Source organism: Panicum virgatum, chromosome 5N (genome assembly GCF_016808335.1).
Source record: "Panicum virgatum strain AP13 chromosome 5N, P.virgatum_v5, whole genome shotgun sequence".
NCBI lineage: Eukaryota > Viridiplantae > Streptophyta > Magnoliopsida > Poales > Poaceae > Panicum > Panicum virgatum.
In genome coordinates, this window is record NC_053149.1 from 4,779,407 (window position 1) to 4,796,312 (window position 16,906).

The following is a 16,906-nucleotide window of genomic DNA, read 5'->3' on the forward strand; positions in this document are numbered from 1 at the left end:
GGAAGCCTCGGCGGGAGCCTGCCGCCCCCCTACCGGGCGGCAGGCTCCCCCTCCCCGCAAAATGGGTCATTAGATGTGGTTTTAGATATTTTGGATAGAAATAAAAAGCATTAGTAAAGTATATGAATATGAAAAGTATAAGTTAGCAATTCATACACATACGCAAATGAGAACGAAATAGGTGATGCCTGAGAACGAAATAAGTATAACATGACGACATGTCCATAACAAAAATACGGAAACAGCTAGAAGCACCTCCTAACCACCCCGGCCATGTCGACCTCTTTTACGCTGAGCGTGGACGTGGTCTGTAGAGTAGGTGTGCCGCTCTGAAGGCCCTACGTCTCTACCTGGACGTCTGGTGGCCATAGGTGTCTGGAAGGTAGGATCGGCCTGCTGGTTAGGTGTAGAAAATAACCGACTCCAATATTCGAAGTTCCCCTTAAAGGTATCCTGTGTGGGCCCTATACAGTAGCAATTAAGATATTTTAATCATCGTCTTATAAGTCATATATTTTGGTATATATTCATCATACGTACCTGGTGGTGGTGGATACGAGGAATGACCCATATCAGAAAGCTGGTGGTGCGATCCTGTAAACCGTTCAAATTATTTAAAATATTCATAGAAATAAGAAACACATGATAAATTCGGGCTACAGATTAGGTATTTACCTTGCGTTCCTTCTGCTGTCGCCGTAGGGTAATACGAAGAAGGTCCAGCATCATATAACTGTTGTGATCCTATATGTAAATACAAAAGGAATTAGACTTCATACCACAATTAATTGAAATTAAGATATTGACTATATATCTACCGAAAGGTCGTGATGGTGCCTGTGTTGGTTGAAATGACATCCCTGCAGCTGGTGCCATGGTACTAAACTGAGTCCCTCCGTGAGGTTGGTAAGGTGGGTGTGCATCACCTGTATGGACTGAGAATTAATTGTTGGCTTCAAAGTAGAAAGTTAGTAAGTATCCTCACGTACCTGGATAATGCTGCTGAGACCAATAAGGTGCTTGGAAAGACTGCTGCTGTGTGGGACCACAAGGAAACGAGGTCGAGGCTTGAGACGAACCGTACGAGTCATCGTACGATGTTCGGCTACCAAAGGCTTCAAGCATGGAATGAGCTCTTTGTGAAACTCGGGTCCAGGCCGACTCTTGCTCATTCCTATCCATCATAGATCCCGCTCGAATCCTCATCAAATTCGCCCTGGCATCTACGTCCATCAACCTGCATATTTCAAACTGCAAGCAAGAAAAAGAAATGCATTAACACTGTAATCCAAAGTATTTGAAAAGCGATGATAACTTTGACTCACCGCCCCAGCTAATGCCTCATCCCTATGTCGTGCGTACCCATCCTGTGCTGTCGCAACATGCGGATGTGGTTGCATGTCAGCATATATCAAGCGGCAACGAGTCTGAGGCTGGTACCAGCTCAGGTATGCCCTGTACGAAGCCTCTGTGTGTGCAGGGGTCGCAAGCACCACGTTCTCCTCTGCCTGGTCCCAGCCATCGACCCAAGGCTGCACCCTTGTCACCCACATGTTGGAGAAGGGTTGCCCAGTCCTCGATAAACTATACAATGCATAGTCACTGAAATAGTATATGAATTGTTACCTGTGGTCATGGCGTTCGACCCGATCCAATGCTGACGGCACAGGATACAACTGCCTTTGACCGAACTGTCTCCTGACTCTGTCCGGGCAGTGAGCCTCAATGTAAACGTCGTACACCAACGCTGTAGTTGTCATCCAAAAGTCCTAGTCCTGAAAGCAAACCGAAGATATCCCGATCGGTGCACGAGTGTTTATAGCCAACTCGGAGTAGGGCTCCCACACGACGTCTTCAGGTGTCAACCGATCAAACTCAGCCACAAATTCAGGATAGGCCCGACGAGACTGTACGTGGGCCCACCTCTTCTGCACAAAATTAATAATAATATGTACAAATAAGAAATACAAAGAGGGTAAAACAAAGCAACAGAATTGCCAACAGAATAGTACGAGTAGCAGTCATTTCCGTACCCGACGAGCGTACCAGAGAGTCCCCATGGTGGGCCTATCGTCCTCGGTGTCACCGTACATATCCAGCTCATACGGTGAGTGGTCGACAAGCGGGCGACCAATTGCTATCCTCTCGTACGACCAAAGCTGTAGCAGAATTGGACATCATGTAAGAATTGCATTGTGCTTATTTTGCACCAATGCCTTGCAGAGGCCACGGTACGTGGCTGCAAGTACCGCTGCATCCCAACTGTATTGAGGCATTTCCTCCACAGCTGCCTCTGCGATCTCCAGTGCGTAAGGCACAAGCACCCTATCCACATATGCCCCGTGTGAGTTGTTGAACATTATGTATCCAAACAATCACAACAGGTATGCCTCAAGGGATCGAGTGACGCTATCATCATCAGCATCATGTGCCAAATTGTCGGGCTGCATAGAAAAGATGAATATTTATGAGTACGAGATCAATTATAAAATAAAACCATAACTGCACTAGTCAAAAGCATAACTCTAACATTAATTATAACAAAACAAGGTATGTACCTGGAACTGGAGGATCCATGCCTTGGCAGGGCCTGTTGCTTTTGGGTGCTCTTCTACATCAATCGCGATGTCAATATTTGCAAAACGCTCTTCTAGATCGTCCAACCACGTAGGCGGGACGACACGAGGCCCTACGGCATCCCCACTGATAGGAAGACCCAGCAGCATCGCAACGTCCTGTAGGGTCGGTGTCATCTCCCCACAAGGGAGGTGGAAGGTGTTTGTCTCAGGCCTCCATCTATCAACCAGAGCCGTCAGTAGGGACCTGTCCAGCTTTACTGAACCACTCTCAGCAAGACGACCTATAGTAAGAAGACCAGCCTCACTCAACCTAAAAAATAGAACGATCAAAGGTAAGTACATTATGTACGAAACGTATACGAAACAAACGTATTCCTAAAAACATAATCCGACGACATATCACCTGGGCACCCATCGTGGGTCAACAGGAATAAACTCCGCTGGTGGACGTGGACGCAGCACGTTAAGTTTCACGCGCTGAACCACTGCAAGGAAGGACCAGTGCGACGAGTCTATGACTCCGTCAAGTAGAGCTGGCGTATCTTCGGCCATATCTAACACAAAAAAATATAAGTTTTCTGCATTTTCTATAATTTTTCAGCATTTTTCTACAATTTATCTTAAATTTTCATAAACTTTTCTAACATTTTCTTGCATTTCCTACAATTTTTGTACAATATATTTTTATAAATATATTTTTCTAACATTTTTTAATTTTTTCTGCATTTTCTACAATTTATCTTAAATTTTCATAAACTTTTCTAACATTTTCGTGCATTTCCTACAATTTTTTACAATATATGTTTATAAATATATTTTTCTAACATTTTCTAAATTTTTCTGCATTTTCTACAATTTATCTGAATGTTTCATATACTTTTCTAACATTTTCTACATTTTCTGACTATTTCTCGAAATTTTTTCTCGTATTAAATAACTAATCAATACCACAAAATTTGTTGGTAAACCTAATTGGTTTTTCCAAAAACTAATCTTAATTCTACCTAAATTATATTAAAAACATTACCTAAATCGCTAAAATATCATTACTGCTGCATACACTAATTATAGAATTAAACATACAAAAAATTTAGATCGAGAAAGTTGAGAAATATTTATTACCTGCGGTTAGGATCCAAAATCCGGCAGAGCTTCGCCGTTACAACTCCCTCCCTCACCCCTCCTCTCTCCCTCCCGCTCTCTGGATGTCGTGGGAAGCAAATGAGGGAGGAGGGGGGAGAGAAACCTTTTATACAGTATGGGGGAGCCTGCCGCCCCCTGCCGCCCAGTGGAGTGGCGGCAGGGGGGCGGCAGGCTCCCGCAAAGGGCTTCCGCGCAAATATTTTTTTTAATTTACATATAAGTCCCTGCCGCCCTCCTGCCGGGCGGTAGGGGTACAAAACTGTAAATTGTGATATTAAAAATATATTTCTATAAAAAATGTTTTCCAAAAATATAAAAATATAAAAACGCCGGTGACACCCGCCCGCACCCGGCGGCTTGCCCACGGCAGAAAGGCCTCGCCTGCGCCCGGCATATACACGCGCCTACGCATATACACAAGTAGGCAGGTCGCAATCCAGAAGTAGGCAGGTGGCAATCCAGAAGCAAACCTAGGCCGCGTTTAGTTCCCAAAAATATTTGCGCAGTATCCGTCACATCAAATTTTCGGACACATGCATGGAGTATTAAATATAGTTGAAAAAAATAACTAATTACATAGTCTAACTAATTTCTACGAAATGAATCTAGGGATGCTAATTAATTTATAATTAGACATTAATTATCAAATAACAACGAAATATGCTATAATAACTAAATCCGGACTTTTTCACCAACTAAACACCCCCTGTCCATACTCGATCGCATCGGTCCTCGCCTCCACCTACAGGTTCCATCTCCGCCTCCGCCGATGGCAGCCAGCTCATCACCAAGCAAAAGCAACAATGATGTCATGGACTTCGTCGCCCCCCAGCTGATGAAGCCGATCCCTCTTTCTACGGTGCTGTTTGTGAGCAAATTCGACATCAGCTCTATGGGCAAGGTGTTAACGGCTCGTGATGGTCGTTCAATTGTGGAAAAGATGGAAGCCATAAAAAAGGTACATAGAATTGCTTCTTTTACCCTTCTATATAAATCTTTTCTTTGCGAATTTCGAGCTTTCGTCCAATAGATCTGTTTATTTTTTTTCTCGAATACGTAGGAGAGCTGCGTATCTTTGTATTAATAGGTAGGAAAAGATGTGTTTTACAACGCGCAATGCCAAGACATGCGCAGCAACAAATAAGCAGCCGCTATTACAGAAATAGATAGCTGCAAAGGTTCAGAACTAGAAAGCTTTATTACTCAGGAAATAAACAACCTAGTCTCTTGGCTCCTGCTAGCAACCATAGCTGACTCGAGACGACCGATGATATGGCAGCTCACATCGTCGACACGGCGTGTCGGCGGCTGTTGGTGCGAGAGGGGAACAGCTCATCCATGGCCTCAATATGGTTGGACTGTAGCTTGCCGCAGTAGATCTCATTGTACGCCTTCAGTGAGGTGGCCGTCGCCGGGGCCTTGTCATCTATGAAGCCCAGTCGACGCATGACCACGATCTCCCCACGCTTGGCCACTGGGACATTAGCCAGGCTCTGGCTAGCAATCCTGCTGCTGCGTTTTGGCAGGGTGACAACAGCGGTAGAGCGGGCAGCCCGTCCCGTTTTTGGCGGTGGGGGTTGCGCCAGTGGTGTGCGAATCGGTGTGGTCATCAAATCGGCAAAAGCCTCCAGACGGGAATCAGCCGGTAGCTGCGAATCGTCATCCGGCGAATTGGGCGCTGGAGCATCTGGGCTGCCCGGTGCATGGGCTGCACGGCCAGGCCCATCCACATGGGAGTCCGCCAGGCACGCCGGCGTCGTCGGGGGCAGGGGGTCGCTAGTAGCCACCGCGCCTACAGCCACCAGTGGCGAAGAGACATAGGTGTTCGCCACGTCCACACGCGGCCGGTGCACAGGGGTGGGTGGACGGGATGGAGGTGGCACGGGACAGCCAATGTGGTCTTCATCCTTCGGCGCAGCAGGGGAGCACCCGTGGTGGGCGCTCGTGTCGTCCGTTGCAGCGGTGCCCGACACGGGGAATCCTCCAGGGAGTCCCACCGGAGATGCATGCATGCATACCGGGGAGCATGCCTCATTAACCGTTGCAGGACCGAGTCCTGCCGGTGAAGTGCATGCGCCGCCCAATGGGCGCGGTGAGAGGGAAGCTTCAGCGCTCATGGGGTCGTCAACTCTTGCGGCCCAGGCGTCCCTTGCTGCCAGAACGTTGAGGACAAACTCCTCTGCCATATCGACCGGAAGCGGCTCGACAACCTTAGCACGGGTTCTGGCAGGGGATAGGGTGGCATTGGGTGTAGCACCCACTTCAGGCACAGCAGGAGCACGCCGCGAGGTCATGTTCAGTGGCCCGTGAAGCGGTCTTGTCGTCGACTTGGTGGTCGCAGCCAAGGAAGGAAAGTCCTTTTGCTTGTCAAACCCGGCCGTCAGGTGGGCAGCATACCACTTCGGAATCGTGGACTCTGACCGTTGGGAGATGGTCCCACCAGTGGTCATAACGCAGCGCGACCAGTCCGTGGAGTGGCCCGCCGAACCTCCGCCGCCGGCGCGGCCGCCGCCGCTGCGGTGGCCATTGGCGCGTCGGCCATCACGACGAGGGAAGGCGTTGACACGAGGACTGCGAGCCGAACCCTGTTGAAAGCTAGAGGAGCGGTTTGGGTTGCCATCCAGACCACTGTCGCCGTCATCGTAGTGGGAGGGCTCACCGGACGAGGAGGAGGTTCGCGAGCCGAAGTCGAAGATAGCGCGGAGGTGGAAGTCCACTGGGTATTGTAGAACCCGCTTCTGCCGCAGGTATGGTGTGACATTGGCGAGGAGACGTTGGTTGAACGGGTCAGAGTGGATCACCTGGATCTCCGGCTCTGCGATGAGAAGGGTTTTGGCCGCTGGGATAGACGCCGGGTCCTTCATCCAGGCCGACACCTTGAAAGTGGACATGTCCGATTTGCTGGCAGTCGCCTCGTCCTGGTGTTCGATCCAGCACTGAGGGGCGAGCAACTTGCTTGCGGTGTCGAGATCCCAGGCATGAGCCGGAATGCCATCAACCTCAATCTCAACCTTGTAGAACAACATATCTTGCTCAGCGTTCACCAACCTCGTCCATGGCCTCAGGGAGAGGAACGTGGAGGCGAGGGGAATGGGGCTGGCAGCAAGGATACGGTCCCGCACAAGCTGTGTAGAGCAGAGAACTAGGAAGCTGCCATGATGGTAGAACTTGACGGAGAGATCCCCCTCGGCGACGCCAGTGTAGCCCACAATGAAACGCAGGACGTCGAGGTAACCAACAGCCTCGGTGATGTTACTGACCTGCCCAATGAGAGCGAGTCGCAGGCGAGCTTCTTCGGCCGCGATCTCCTCGCTGTGGGGAGTCACACAAGCTGGACCCGTCGAGGCTGCACGAGCGGCGACGGCGGTCGCTGAAGGCGGCGGGGAAGGAGTACTACCCAGGGCGTCGGAGGCGATTGGTGTGGGCGGACCGTTGTTCAACACGCGGACGAAGCGTCGCCGTGGAGTTCGCCGAGAGCCGGTGGCCGCCTCCTGGGAGTGCTGCCGCCATGGCATGTGGCAATCACGGGCAAGGTGGCGGAAACCATGGCAACGCAGGCAGCGCCTAGGCAGCCGGCAGGTGGCGACCCGATGGTTGTAAGACAGGCAGTTCAGGCATCTGCCCACCAACTCGGGAAGGAGACGGGAAGCAGGGACACTGGTTCCACGAGCATCACGACGAAGCCGCAAGCGCGCGGAGTGGGGGAGCACCTCTTGGAACCCATCCGCATCAACCCGGGGCTGGCGACGGCCGCCGTCGGTCGATGCAGGGGGGTGATGAACATCCGGCTGGTCAGCAGCGCGAAGAGGAGGTGCTCTGCGACGGCGCACACGACGAGACGGGCGCCGGCGCTTGTGTCGTTCCGATGCCAGACCTGGGGGCGGTGCAGTCACTGCCGGCTGCGAAACCACAGGCGCGGGGATAGAAGAGCTGCGGCAGACAGCATCCCGATAGCTTGTAGGGCGCGGGGGAGGAGATGGAGTGAAGTCGTAGTCTACCATCTCCTCGTCGCTCTCCTCGGCCCAACGCACCGCCTTGGGGCGGCCGGAGGAGGATTCCCCTGGGTAGAAGGGGCGAGCGGCTGCAGAGAGTGGAGAGGACGCCGGCGGCGGGCAACGGGCTTCGCCAGATGAGGCCGGAGCAACGCCCGTGGAGCTGGGGGAGGGGGTGACCATCGCTGACCATAGATCTGCTTATATTTTTCAATCGGCGGAAAGCAATTCTTTTCTTCTGGTTTCGAGCTTTCGTTCAATACGTCCGCTGAATTCCAGTCTGCAGTTAGTAAGAAAGTGGTTAGGGTTCACAATTATACGGTGCAGACATAACCTATCTACTTCTTCATTCGAGCTTTCATTTAGGGGCCGTTTTGTTCCCAAAATTTTTTTGTCTTCCTTTTGCACACATACATGAAATATTAAATGTAGTTAAACAATAAAACTAATTATACAGTTTGGATGTACACGATGAGACGAATCTTTTGAGCCTAATTAGTGTGTGATTAGCCATAAGTGCTACAATAACCCACATGTGCTAATGATGCGGTCAAAGGCCTCAAAAGATTCGTCTCGCGGTTTCCAAGCGAGTTCTGAAATTAGTTTTTTAATTAGTGCCTGAAAAGCCCTCCCGACATCTGGTCAAACAATCGATGTGACATTTGAACCAAAAATTTTCACTAACTAAACACCCCCTTAATATATCTGCTTCATTCGAGTGGTTCAGATTCACTCTCCACACAATCCTTGAAACCATATGGATGGTGAGGGAATAGATATTACTCATTTTCAATCATTTGAACGGCAGTCCAAACCCATTTGATTCTTATTTTGCCTTTGTGTTTGTTTAGTTTCTCCAAGCAAGACCAGCAATTAATATTTTGAGAATTGAGATGCCTCTGTTATTTGTATCCAGAACTTAGAATCATTCAAGTGGCCTAGTGCTACTAGAGCTCTCCCCGACGAGGACTATGAGGATGTTGAGGACGAGGATGATGGCGAGGATGACAACAAGGATGATGACGATGAGGTGGTAACATTTTTATTCCAATTTATATGCTAGAATGCCCATATTTTTTTGGTCGCAGAATTCACTAGGTTGAATTTAGTTTTCTATGCTATTTTATCACTCTTTCCTCCTAATCTGTATATATGGCTAATGTCTATTCAGCTGATGGGTGATGAGAATAAACCTGCAAGTGATGTAGAACTGCAAGCCCCTAATGAAGGTGAACAAGAATGCAAGAAACCAAGATTATCAGGAAGTTTTTTAGTGCGTCTTTCAAAAAAAAGGGGAAGCTTTTAGTGGCAAGGACCGAGAGAAGTTGAGGAAGGAACAAATAACTCCCTCATCTGCTAAACACACAATGATTATTGTGGTGCACAGGTGTTCTTTTAGATTTGATTATGCAGTCCAATTCATGATATTTTTTATAACGTGCACTTGAGTGCCAATTGTAAAATTTTAGTAAATTTGCCCCTCAATCATTTTCTGGTTGAGTGATCCATTAGCATTTGATGTTAGCAGGCACGGCCATGAATCGATGATTACGTTGCTATTAACAATATAGATCTGAAAATACTAGTAAAAACCTGAACCGTCAAACCTAGTACGGTCTACACCAAACTATCACTTTACTTTCTGAAAAAACAATTATCATTTCACGAACGAACCTTAGTAGCTTCTCAATTAAGTTCCAACGCCCTAAAAAACTAATATCGTTCCAAGAATTAGCTGATTCTTTGAGACAATGGAATGTGTGGGCAGTTTTAGTATACAGTTTTACAGCACAGTCATCAAGACTAAGAATTAGGTAATTATACAAGATGAGTTTTATGGTGATGAAACTCCTCTCATATATTATGAAACTCTTCATTTCCTCTTCTCATAATGATTCTACCATGCTTATGTGGTATGACATTCATGAAATTTCTTATGAAGATTGGCCTAATATTCCGTTAACAAACAGGATTATTAGTGTGAGGAGCGAGGAAAATAGAAAAACGGACAGCAAACCGGTTCAAGCGTTCAACCACAGCGGTCGCCCTGTACATGGTCCGGTTCCAACCCACCGAAATTATAGAACCGGCCCGTATCAAACCGTTTCTGCATGCCCTCTACGGGTCCGGTTCGGTCTGGATTCTGCCGCTTAACCCGGTGACAGATAAAGTTGTCTTCAACCTCCGTGTCAGTGTCCGCCTTGGCGCGGGACGTCTTGTCCGCGTGATGGTCTCCAGTAGGGCGTTGAGGGAGACCTCAAACAGCCGCCGCTTCAGCTCGACCCTTGCGCTGCCGCCGGGGGCGGCCGCGGCGAACCAGCACATCCTCCGCGCCATCGCGCGCACCTCGGCGCCGCCAAAGGAGATGAGCAGCAACGAGGGGAAGCGCGGGCGGTTCACGAAGCGCACGTTGTACTCGAAGAAGCACTCCCTACGCATGCAGGCGGCGGAGGACACCGCCACGGCCTCACGCGAGCCGAACTGGAGGGAGAACACCGGCCCGTAGCGCTCGGCGAGGAGCGTGATCCCAGTGTGAATCGGCTTCCGAAGGAGGTAGAGGCGGCCGAGGACTGAGGACAGCGAGAAGAAGAGCATGATTGGCTGCCTTGCCGGCACTCCATGGAGGAACAACATGCAGTCAGATTTGGTGAGAGATCTTGTTAGCATGAGGCTAGCAAGCAGCGATGGTCTCCATTACGAACACAGTGCCTCTCCTCGCTGGCTACATCCACCTTGCCGACACTCCATGGGGCCTCCACCGCTCGCCGGCCAGGCTGCTCATGGCAGTGCGGCGCCTCCGCTCCGCCCACGGCGGCAGCAGCCGCCGAGCCCGGCATGTCTGCGCCGCTCCCGTCGGGCGCTCCCGCCCGCCCAGCTCGCAGCGGCATGTCGCCTCCGCTCCACCCGCAGCGGCGGTGGCCGCCGAACTCGGTGCCACTGCTCCGGTGAACTTCACGACGCTATTACTGTTGTGCTTCAGGACTGCGCCAATTATGCACGGTGAACCCGTCGAAACCCGTCTAACCCGTGAGTCTCAAACCGCTCAACTGGTCTCCGTTACGGTCTGGGTGGGTTGGTTCAAAAACCCGCTAAACCCAGACCATGAACAGGGCGACACAGCGGTTCGGGGCTCTGGCTCGGGTCCGGTTCAGGACGCCCCCCCTCGCCCCTCCGTATCCGGAGCAAGAGCAACTCCTCCCTCCTATCCGCCGCGTCCTCCCTCCCTAAACCCATGGCGATGGCCGGCGCCGCCGCCGCCGCCGGTCGCTGCCTCCTGCTCTCCCGCCCGTCGCCCCTCCGCCTCCGCCTCCTCCGCGCCGCCCTCTCCACCACCGCCCCCACCCTCATCCCCACCTCCACTCCCGCTCCCCCTCCGCGGCACGAGCTCCTCCTCGAGCGCCTCCGTCTGCGGCACCTCAAGGACGCCTCGTCCCCCGGCTCCCCGAACCTTACCCCGCGGGGGAAGGCGAGGGGCGGGGAGCGGGCCTCGCAGCACCCGCCGCAGGGGAAGAGGGTCGAGGCCGTGGAGAGCTTCGAGGAGCTCGGGCTCGGGGAGGAGGTGATGGCCGCGCTCGGGGAGATGGGCATTTCCAAGCCTACGGAGATCCAGTGCGTCGGCGTGCCGGCGGTTCTGGACGGCACCAGCGTCGTGCTCGGCTCCCACACCGGCTCCGGGAAGACGCTCGCCTACCTGCTCCCTCTTGTTCAGGTACTCCCTTCTTCTCAGTATGGTATTGCTTGCTTGTAGACTTGTAATAATCGTGAAGGGAAGAGTAAATCGCGCTGCATTATGTGATGATTTTATTTCACAATTGTTAGCTCATGATTTTGGTAAGACTATGGTGCACGACTCATGACAGGGAGGATCAATTCTTGTCGTAGGGACGTTTGCCCCACTCATTTTGTAAATTAGGTTGAGGTGTCTGTTTTTATTAAAACGGGTTCCTGATGGATGCTTGCTGCTGTATCATCTAAAGCTACCGAAGCTAAGAAAAACTGTATCACCCATGCAAGTCGTGTACGAGCCCCATATGTTAAAATCTGATTGCATTTGAATAAAGCAGTTCTTTCTTTCTTTCTTTCTTTCCTTTTCCCCAAACTAGAAATTAGGGATTTTCTGCATTTAAGTATATCTGAGTCAGTATGTACATCTAATGGAAGGTAACCATGGAACTTTCTCTATCATGTAGCTACTTCGGCGTGATGAAGCAATGTTGGGGATGTCAATGAAGCCAAGGCGGCCAAGAGCAGTAGTACTCTGCCCCACAAGGGAGCTAACCGAGCAGGTTGGTCATGATCAAATTATTTTCTTGTAACAATGCTATTATTTTGGTTGCACCGCTGCTTAATGCACATTGCTCAAACTGCAGGTCTATCGTGTTGCAAAATCCATCAGCCATCATGCACGTTTCCGGTCAACGATGGTTAGTGGAGGCACCCGCATAAGACCCCAAGAAGATTCTTTGAACATGCCTGTTGACATGGTTGTTGGTACTCCTGGAAGGATCCTGGATCATATCAAGGATGGTAACATGGTTTACGGTGATATCAAGTATCTGGTATGTTATTAAGTTTGTGCAACAGATAGTTACCATGTTATGGCATCTTTACTGTTCTCCTAATTGTCTTGTTCTCAATTCGTTTCTTTCTCTTTTTTTTGGGCGCTTGCAGGTTCTGGATGAGGCAGATACAATGTTTGATCAAGGCTTTGGACCAGACATACGGAAGTTCCTTGCTCCATTGAAGAATCGTGCTTCAAAGCCTGGTGATCAGGGGTTCCAAACTGTATTAGTTACTGCTACCATGACGAAGGTCTTATGCCCATCAATCATCCCTCCCTCGAAACCTATCTGACTCTGCTTGTAATTCATATATGGCATATGATACACTGTTATTTTGTATACTCTTATATATTCGGCTACCATTAAAGCATCTTGCTCACTGCATCAATTACTATTTAATTACAAGACATTTTGACACCTTCCATGTTGCAGTAGTGATACTTCAGATATACATATAATCCCTCTGTTTTTAATATATGACGTTTTGGACAAGGCTATTTGTTCAGAAATGAATTAATTTGCTTGTCCTAAACGCCATATATTTAGAAATGGAGGGGGTATTGTTTTATTATGTATTTTTATGTATTCTAATCTTGTTTCTTTGTATTGCTTTAATGCAGGCTGTACAAAAGTTAATTGATGAGGAATTTGAAGGTATTGTCCATTTGCGGATGTCAACATTTCAAAAGAGAGTTGCAACGGCACGACATGACTTTATCAAACTTACTGGCGCAGAAAACAAACTTGAGGCTCTCCTGCAGGTTAGGAAACTCTTATCGCTCCTCTTCTTTGCAGCTTGCACACACTCCTGTCTTTCCATCCATTCCAGTCTACTTTCAAGCTGGAGTGCTGGACAGTTGTCAAAGAAAATTCAAAGAAGACTACTTCTATATTTGTATTCTCCATTTCTTGCTGTATCTTGTTGTCAGTACTCAGTACAGTTCCACTCTTTCTTGGAAGATCTTGTCTCTGGTACTGTACTGTTCCACTCTGCAAAAAGTCTGAATGAGTCTCTGGCACCTCCTCCTTTTTATGATAAATATAGCAGAAATAAGGCAGTGTTTAGTTCTCAAATTTTTTTGCACAGTAGCTGTCAAATCAAGTTTTCGAATACATGCATGGAGCATTAAATGCAGTTGGAAAAAATAACTAATTACACAGTTTAACTGATTCATATGAGATTAATCTAATGATGTTAATTAATCCATGATTGGACATTAGTTGTCAAGTAACAACGAAACGTGCTACAGTACCCAAACCCAAACTTTTTCACCAACTAAACACCCCCTAAAATAATTCAAATAAACTGCAGCTCTGACAAGTGACAACTCATCCTCTTTAATCTGCTTGGACCCGCTCCAATACCCATAGGAAAATCCCCGGCCATAAAATATGAGTTGCCCATACTCTGTTGGGTGAATGTATTCGATTCCAATTGTTGTGAAAATGTGAACTATGAATGCAATAGTAAGCATACTATTGCTTCTGGAATTTATTTAATGAAGTGATCTTTTATCAAAACATCTTTAGCTTCCTACTAGTTTGGGCCTTTGGGGTAGTCTGTGAGACTAGTCATTCTTTGCTTGCTGCGATCATTAATCGAGTTGTATTTTGCTCTATGTGGATTTTAGTATTGAGTGTGCAGAGTAGGGAGCCAGAAGGAGAACTGTTTACATTATCTAATTTATGAGAGAATGAAGAACTATATTTATGTAGGTTCTTGAGCCAAGCTTGGCAAAGGGAAACAAAGTTATGGTGTTCTGTAATACTTTAAATTCAAGTCGCGCGGTGGACCATTTTCTGACTGAGAATCAGATATATACTGTTAACTATCATGGAGAGGTTCCTGCTGAAGAGAGGTTTGTTGTATTTCTTACTCTGTTTGTGTTTTTATGCAGTACGCGACTGACTTTATTTTTATACCTGATAATCAACTGTAGAGTTGAGAACCTAAACAAATTCCGTAAAGAAGAGGGGGATTGTCCAACATTGGTATGCACTGATCTGGCAGCTAGAGGTCTGGACTTGGATGTTGACCATGTCATCATGTTTGACTTCCCATCGAATTCGGTATGTGTTATATTGCCTATATTGTCTGTCTGTTTTTATTTACTCCCATCACAGTGATTCTTATGCACAGTCTATCTTGTGATTATTGTTTGTGCTTTTAGATTGATTACCTTCACAGAACTGGACGAACTGCACGCATGGGAGCCAAAGGTAACGAGTCTTAGCTGTAATTGAGCATATTCATTTGCTCTGTATCGTTACTTTGCTAATCATGCATTCTATACACTACGATCTCTTATATTTTAGTGATGACCCCATTCCAGACCAGAAATGCTCTCCATTGTTGAAACTTAATTTCAGTGTCTTTGCTGCAGAGAAATCTTGCTGTTCATTCAGTAAAAGACTTAAATAATACTTTGAATGAAAGAATTTAACTACACTTTGCAAGCTTAGAAAAAGGGATAGCCGGATAGGATAGGATAAAGGGAGTTTGAAATGGCTTCTGTGAAACAAAATATTATGTGAGTTTGTGTCTGAAGTGAGATGGGTTAGCAATATAGGTTTGCCACTGAGAGATATCCACATAGCTGGGTGATTTTTGGACAGGTAGCAATATTCATTTTTCATATTTTCTGTCTACTCACAAATTCTCATTATCACCCCAAAATGCAGGGAAAGTTACAAGCCTCGTGGCTAAGAAAGATGTGGCTTTAGCTACTCGGATAGAAGAGGCCATCAAGAAAAATGAGAGCTTGGAAGCTCTAACGACTGACAATGTCAGAAGAGCTACCAACCCACAGAGTGCGAGCACCAAAGGAAGGAGCTCGAAGTCGGTTAAGACTTCAAGTGCCCTTAAAGTTGTGAATCAGAAGGGTAGAAGGGGAGTTGTGCTATCTAGCAAGTCATCGAGGACTCCCAAGGACACAACATCAACCCGAAGGCGCTCACCACCAAAGATCCAGCCAAAAGCGACAAAATCGGCAGCCCCTCGCAAAGCCAAGGTGGTGAAACCCGCTAAGAACAGTGTGAAGGTTTCAAAGAGCAAAGCAAAACCTGAGGGCCGAAAGGCGAAGGGTGATGTTCTGAACAAGCTGGGAACTAAGCTCAGTGTGGTTGGATTCAGAGGTCGCAGCTCGGGCAAATCTGTGCAATCTTCATAAGAGGCCTGGAGAAATTGTTTATTTCCCCTGCTTAAGAAAGGCTGGAGTTTTTGGATAATGCATCCTGTAAATATTTGAGACTTCATCTCTTCAATCTTTTTTCCATTGCGGTGCAGGCTTACAAGTTAATTAAAGAGTAGAATCGAGATCTTAACACAGCACATCCATGTAATACTTACGCATAATGTTGGAATAATATGTTGTATTACCAGTACCCACGAATTTTGTCGAGTGTATCTATGCTCATTGTTTTTTCTTTTAAAATTCTAGAAATTTGCATTGCCTGGCTTTGGCCTTTCGGACTTTCGGTACCTTCGTTTAGCATTTCTCAACCAGTCAAATCATATGAGAACTCATGTACAGTATCTAAATGTATTTGCCCACGCGAAATGAATTCACTCCGTTCGGCGGCTGCTGCTCTGTGAGTGCAGCACCAGCCAAGAGCAGCCGGCTGAGCACCACCCGAACACTCTGTTATAAATTCTAAGTGATAAACAAATTTCAATCATGAATTTGAGAATGCGAAATGGATTGAAGGGCATTTCTGTACGGATAGATATGGAACTTTCTAGAAGAGAACGGCACATAAAGTGAAACAAAGACCGTGTTTTGTAAAATTCTACACAAGAAGACAAATGCATGCATGTAGTACTAAACAAAATTTATTTGCGAAACCTTTTCATGAATAGGTGTAATTTTTCGGGACGAATTTAATGAGCCAAGTTCCACCATGATTGGCTACAGTTATGCCACAGTAACCGCGCCTAATCATCTCCTGATCGTACGGTCAAAAGCCTCATTAACTACAGTAACTGCTACAGTACCATAGTTGTGGAGTTGATTTTATAATTATACATCATTTAATACCTCTAATTAGTGATCAAAGGACCGAAAAGTTTTCTTGAAAAATTTTACAACCTCCATCCAAACACCACCAAAGCGCTCATAAATATCTGTTCGGAGACGGTCGATTATAGATAGTACGAGTACCAATGGACACGTGCCAATGACATGTGGGTCCAGAATCACCAGTCTCCTTTAGAATGACCATCGCAAGGATGGAAATCTATTATATTATTAAGGGAGTGTTAAAAGAAGTCATCATATTCGCCGAGAGGGTCTAGAAATTCTCACATTAATCTAAAAAAGAGAAAGATTTGCACCGTTGGATTTTATGAAGATCTAACGATTCAAACTAACTCAAGAGTTCATATCAAATACGATTAATAAATAGCTAATTTCGGATTTAAAAAAATAAAAAAAATTAGAACATGACAAAGAGTCCATTAATACGATTAGTGTCGGTGTCCCGACCCAGGGGGCCCGGATCCCAACTAGTAAATGTGGCGTGCTTCCTCGTCCCAGATGATGATGCAAGAGGCAACACAGTAACGCACGGTTTATTCTGGTTCCGGCCGCGAGGCCGTACGTCCAGCAAAGGGGATGTGCGAGGGCACTGT

General features: G+C 47.4%; 2 protein-coding genes across 2 annotated transcripts; both read left to right on the plus strand.

Moving 5' to 3' along the window:
* Positions 1-4,503: 4,503 nt before the first annotated feature.
* LOC120672485 lies at positions 4,504-9,187 on the plus strand. Its single transcript, XM_039952904.1, has 3 exons — positions 4,504-4,680; positions 8,631-8,744; positions 8,886-9,187. The coding sequence occupies exons 1-3, from the start codon at positions 4,534-4,536 to the stop codon at positions 9,018-9,020; spliced, it is 396 nt and encodes a 131-aa protein (XP_039808838.1). The 5' UTR covers positions 4,504-4,533; the 3' UTR covers positions 9,021-9,187.
* Positions 9,188-10,828: 1,641 nt separating this feature from the next.
* Positions 10,829-15,684, plus strand: LOC120672486 (DEAD-box ATP-dependent RNA helicase 39-like). The gene is made up of 9 exons (XM_039952906.1): positions 10,829-11,423; positions 11,905-12,000; positions 12,085-12,273; positions 12,386-12,526; positions 12,897-13,037; positions 13,993-14,135; positions 14,217-14,346; positions 14,448-14,496; positions 14,959-15,684. The coding sequence occupies exons 1-9, from the start codon at positions 10,947-10,949 to the stop codon at positions 15,444-15,446; spliced, it is 1,854 nt and encodes a 617-aa protein (XP_039808840.1). The 5' UTR covers positions 10,829-10,946; the 3' UTR covers positions 15,447-15,684.
* Positions 15,685-16,906: the final 1,222 nt, after the last annotated feature.